Below are 6000 nucleotides of genomic sequence, written 5' to 3' on the forward strand. Positions count from 1 at the left end.
AACACCATTTAGTTGGGTAATACTTATTCAACTCTGGCTGTGAAATGATAAAGTGATACAAAAGCATTCAGTTGTCACTAATTTATTAATTGAATATTTTGTTTTTCCATGCAGTTTGAAATTTCATAAAATGGGAGCAGCACTAAAGAATGCACCATGTATTGAACATTTGGAGTATCGCAACTTTCTGAACGTCTGAGACGAGGAGCTGCATCACATTAAGAAACGAGAAAAGCATTCAAATGAATGAAATTAATGTCAACAGGGAATATTGAACAATATATGTTCCGGAATGTTCCCAGAGAGAAGCTGAAACTGACAAGACTTTGAGAACAATAGCCTTGAGTTTAGGGAAAAGCGTACAAACTCCCAATAGTGCTATGTTTTACCAAGAACCGTATCTTTGGTCTGATCCTGCAGAAAATAATTTCTAGGAAACTTACTGCAGCGAAAAACATCCTTACAATCAGACTATTTAGTTCAAGTGATTGAATTTGCAAAGTGTGCAATGTACATGTGCACACTCTCAATCTACGATCAACGTCTATGCCTTTGTTCGAAGCACATCGTAGACTACTTTGCAGTTGTTGCTGGCACAACCAAGAAGGTTAATGACTATTAGCATGATGCCTACTGGAAAGTATCCAAGACCACTCCATTAAGAAGAAGCAAATTCAACATTGTTGCACGAAAATAGCAATAGCTAACCCTTTCATTAGCCTTCACATGCTTTGAAAGTAGGTCAGACCAGCATCTTTTGTTATTCTAGCATTCAGAACATTAGTAGGGTTTTCAGATGAAAATGCATCTTATAGAATCATGACAGTAACGTAATTAAATTGTCTCACAGTCTATGATAATTGGAGAAATGTATACCACCATCTTCTGAGGTAAAGCATCAATTTCTCCAAACCTAATATATGAACTAGAAACCCTTCCTGTAAGACTGGACTTGCTACTGTGTACCTTTGGTACAGCAAATGTGTTTCAACTTTAGAGGGAACACCCAGTGTCCTTAAACCGGTCCATTTGTCAATAGCTCGACTATTAATTTGACTGACGGGTTGATGAGGGGTAGAATGGTAACTCAATGGTACTTTTCATGTTAAAAGTACATTTGTTGAAGGTTTGTCTAAACTCGGGTGGAAACATGTTTTATAGAAATGTCATCTATAAATGAGTTCATAAATAGAATATTGATTTAAGACGACAGGAATGTATCTGTCTCCAATGAGAAAAGCGAGACGCCAAACAAAATTCATGGGATAGGTTGTTGTTTTAAGAGATTGGATTTGGAAGTGAAAAATGTCTGTAGCATCCCAATTGTATATTCCTTAATTGGTTTTTGTCCCTTTTATGCTGAAAACAAATTTGAACATTTAAAAGAAAATGTCTATGCATTAAGAGATATTATTGGGGACACAACTACAAGTGTTTGGCACTGTGGAATATGGGGTGATGTTATTTCTGAAAGCAGAAACATTCCATTTATTTTTTAGAAATGCTAAATATTAGTTTTTTTAAATTGGAATAACAGGGTGTTAAATGGAATTATTTTGATTCATGCTCCATGTTTCCTTCCTTAGTTTTGTTGTCTTGCACTATTGATGTTTTTGTAATTTAAAAAAAATTAAAATTGGTCACCACCACAGCGCAAAAATTGTGAACATCTTTCCGTTTAAATCGTCTACATAGTTAATTCTCTACATATTTCTACATATTTCATAGTTTGGCCAATATGTGGTAATGTAACCCTCAAAGGAAACACTGTTTTAGTTGTGTTATAATGTGATGCAGCTTCAGTATATAAAAAAATATATTGCATTATTTTTGCTGATCCCACTACCGGCTGCACCTCCTCAGAGGTATCCTAACTTTTCTCACTTTTGCCCAGAGCCTCCACATCTACAATGCCCTGGTTCTTTCTAGACTGGACTACTGCAACAGTCTCTTTCTTAATCTTCCTACTTCTTCTCTCCAACCTCTACAACTCATCCAGAACAGAACCGCAAGACTAATCCTTTGTCTCAAACCCAGGGACCGCATCTCTTTGCCGCCTTTAAATCCATCCAGTGGCTCCCTGTGGATGCAAGGATCAAGTTCAAGACTCTGCATAGTCCACAAAGCTTTCTGGGGCCGGGGCCCACACTATCTAAAACTCTCTCTTTTCTTAAATACTCTCCTTCTAGAGCCCTCCGCTCGTCCTCTTCCAACTCTCTGCTGGTAAGCTGATTTTCAAAACAGAAATTTGGGGGTAGATCATCAGCCTTTGCAGGTGCTTCCCTCGGGAACAACTTCCCTGCCTCTCTCCACCTTGAATCTGATCTCCTTAAGTTCCGGAAACTCCTCAAAACCTTCCTCTATCTCTCCCCCTCTCCCTTGTTAACCCCCTCTATATTCTTGCCTACTTCCCTCCTCCCTCTCTCCCTAACTCTGCTCCGTTTGCTGACTGGTCGCATGGTGCACCTCCAGAGCCGCAGAGGTCTCAGGCTCCCCCGCCAGTCCTCGCACTTGCCCCCAGGCCTCTGCACTCTATTCAGCACTGCTGCATTTCTGAATTCATTCCATGAGAATGGTAACCTCTCTGCACTTAACCCAGGGCCCTGCTGGGCTGGGCGCACTTGTACCACTCCCCCTACCCCTCGCTTCACCTCCTGTCTGCGCACTTACATTAACTAGATTGTGCTAGGCCTAGTTCGCCAGGCCAGTATGGTACTTATTTATGACTGTATGTTCCTCTCCTTCTCCTCCCCCTTATCACCTCACTCTCTGTCACACACTTGCAATATCTGAAATGTTGTGGGCCTAGTACGGTAGTGTAAGGACTATGTTCTTGTCTCTCTCCTCCCCCTTTCTCACCTCCCTTCTTGTCTTGCACTTGCACTAGTAATAGTTGCCACCGGGCCTAGTTTGCTAGTCATTTTATTTCTGGTAGATCATTTGGAAACTTCAAGGCCTAAGTATGACTCTGAATTCCCTTTTTTCCTGCCTGCCTTGAAGCACTTTGAAGCACTTAACTTGTGTATAAGCACTTTACAAATAAGCAATTGCAATTACAATTACTGATTAGGTAATGAGAGGTGTTAAGAAACTATTTTCGAATGGATTGTGCCCTACCACATATTCCTCATCTTTGATATACGTTTCGCCAGCTTCGCTACTTCTGAACATTTTTCTTGGCAGAGGGCGCTGTGCACGATGCCGTGGCGTTGATGTCCCTCGAGGGCCGTCGTAGCGTGTCATGTCATCAGTAGTATAAATAGCTTGTGCCACACCTGTTGGCTTCAGTTCTGTTTTTCCGATAGCTTTGCTTCGAGTTAACGGTGCGCTTTGTTTTTCTTCTGAAAACATGTCTTCTTCTTCGACCACTTCGACCCCAAAGTCGGGTTTTAAGAAATATCAAGACTGCAGTGGGAAAATGTTGATAACTGATCCTCACCGTAACTTCCTTTGGTGTTTGGGTTCCAGTCACTGAACCGAGTACTGCGGGTCCTGTCAGTCTATGACTGAGAAAGCTCTCTGTGAATGCAAAGGTAAATTAGCGGTGGGGAGGGAATCTTTTAAGGCATCTTCAAAGAAATATAAAAGGTCTGGGGTGTCCAAGGACTCTATTCGACATAGACATTCGAAGAGGTCCTGATCGAGGAGTCAATCTAGACATTCCTCAACATCTTCTGCCAAGAAGGCTAAAAAGAGACACCAAAGGTCTCCCTCTTCATCATCGGGTACCTCTTCTGAGGTTATACAATGTCTGACTCGTCGGATTCTCCCAGTAAATGGAAAGCCTTTAGGTAAGAGATGATGTGGATCTTTGAGAATGCAGCCTTGACCTCCTCAAAAAAGTCTTGTTGGACGATCAAGGAAGGTCAGAAACTTCTTTGAGCAAGAAGAGTAGTAAATTGAAGGCTCGACACGCTCGACCCGACAAAAAGGTGTGGAAGGCATCGACACGTGAGTCGACGCCACCTCCAATACTGGCAAAGAAACAAAAAGTGTCAAAGCCTTCAACTATTTTGTCTACGCCATCTACGCCATTTGCGTCGACTCCGGAATCGAGAGATTTCTCTAAGACACCTTTGACGCCATCAACGGTGTCTTCGATTCCATTGAAGCATTTAACAGTACAAGAAAAAAATTTCAAACATGTACCAAAGAAAGAGTTCTGTAAATGTAAATGTCCTCCATTTATAAGGAGGCTAGACTTCAGATGAGGATGTTTCTCCATTAGGAGTGTGGTTTGGCACTAGAGAAGTGCCTGAAAAGCTAATGATCCTGAGTCTAAGTTGAAAGATCTCTGTGACTCCCTCCACTCTGTCAGCGGTCTTGATACATCCCCAGAGTTCGAGTTTGGTAAACCTGACCCATCAGACCATGGTGTTTCAGGGTATAAAAATCTGATTAACAGGGTCACTGAGTACATGTGCTGGAGTAGGGCTTCACCAACTTTCGAACAGGATGACATGACGGATGTCCTGGACCAAGGTCCCCAAAAAGACCCTGTTTTGCCTTTTCACAAGGCCCTTCAAAGGAGGGTGGTAGCTAACTGGGAAGCCCCAGAGTCTGGTCCTGCTGTCAACAGGAGTTTCCCTGGGAAATATAGACCATCATTCAGTGAACCAGACTATCTCAGAAAACACCCTACGTCTGAGAGTCTGGTAGTCCAGGCCGCTACCTCCACCAGGCAGTCTGACTAGCCCTCTATCCTCCCTGATAGAGATGATAAAAAGTGGACGCATGTGCTTGCAAGGTATTTACCTAGGCAGTATGGCCCTAAGGTCCACTAATGTCACCTGTAACCTGGCCAGGTTTACTCATACCCTGTGGAACTGTGTTAGTATGGCGGCTGAACATATTCCAGAAGGCGAAGAAAGGGATTGCTTTCTGAATTTAGTTAAGGATGGCAAGGAGGCGATGGGAGAATGTCTCCAGTCAGGACTGATACTGCTGACAGCATTAGCAGATCCATGGCTGCAAGCACTGTGCTATGCAGATTTGCGTGGTTGAAAAAGTCAGGGTTTGCACCGGACGTGCAGGCCAGACTGCTCAACATGCCCTTTGACGGCTCGAGGTTGTTCGGCAGAAAGGCAGATGAGAGTCTAGAGAAGCTGCAGACTTCCAAAGCGGCGGCTAAGTCCCTTAGTGCCTCTATTTGGCAACCTCAACAACTTTATTAGGGCTCATCTTCCTAGAGAAGACATCCTTTTCGATACTATTCCTCAGTTGGTAGAGGAAGAGGACAGTCCGTACAAAGGGGTCAAAGAAGATTCCCTTCCAGTGGACGAGGTAAGGGTGCAAAAAGCCTCAGTAGCAGCATCTTTATCCTCAGCCGCTGCTGCAGCCACCTCTAAGCCACTCTGAGGCCTTGACCCACAAGACCCCGGTGGGAGGAAGATTCTCTCAGCATCTGCACGAATGGCGGGGCATTACTTCAGATGCTTGGGCACTGGAAACAGTATCCCAAGGTTACTGCCTTCCTTTTCTAAAAAGGCCTCGGGATCATCCACCAAGAACCAGCTCTGTCAAAATTCCAGATCCGCTCCTTGTGCAGGAAATCTTAACCCTGCTAGAGAAAGGTGCAATAGAACATGTATCTGTAGCGGAGAGGAATAAGGGTTGGTACTCCCCCTATTTTCTCATTCCCAAGAAGGACGGAGGACTGAGACCAATCTTGGACTTAAGAAACTTGAACAAGTTCCTCAGGAAGGACAAGTTCAAGATGGTCACCCTTTCTCATATCCTTCAATCCTTCAGGCTCTCCAACTCCAAGATTGGTTGGTATCATTGGACCTTCAGGATGCTTACTTTAATGTGCCAATCTATCTAAAGCACAGAAAGTAACTGAGGTTCGTGCTTGGCGGTTTTCATGATCAGTTTCAAGTTCTGCCATTCTGGCTGAACTCTGCCCTGAGGGTTTTCACAAAACTGATGGCGGTAGTGGCAGCAAGCCTCAGGAGAGGGGGGATTCACGTCTACCCCTACCTGGACGATTGGCTGATCAGG

General features: G+C 43.6%; 1 protein-coding gene across 2 annotated transcripts in view; it reads left to right on the forward strand.

Moving 5' to 3' along the window:
- The window catches only part of LOC138569646 (uncharacterized), a 1436407-nt gene extending 1434747 nt beyond the window's left edge, over positions 1-1660 (forward strand). For both annotated transcript variants that reach the window (XM_069647797.1, XM_069647798.1), the window contains exon 74: positions 115-1660. In XM_069647797.1, the coding sequence (XP_069503898.1) occupies positions 115-119 (5 nt within the window). In that variant the 3' untranslated portion in view covers positions 120-1660. The remainder of the gene's footprint in view (positions 1-114) is intronic.
- Positions 1661-6000: the final 4340 nt, after the last annotated feature.

Source organism: Ambystoma mexicanum, chromosome 2q (assembly GCF_040938575.1).
Source record: "Ambystoma mexicanum isolate Mex_15411 chromosome 2q, UKY_AmexF1_1, whole genome shotgun sequence".
Classification (NCBI taxonomy): domain Eukaryota; kingdom Metazoa; phylum Chordata; class Amphibia; order Caudata; family Ambystomatidae; genus Ambystoma; species Ambystoma mexicanum.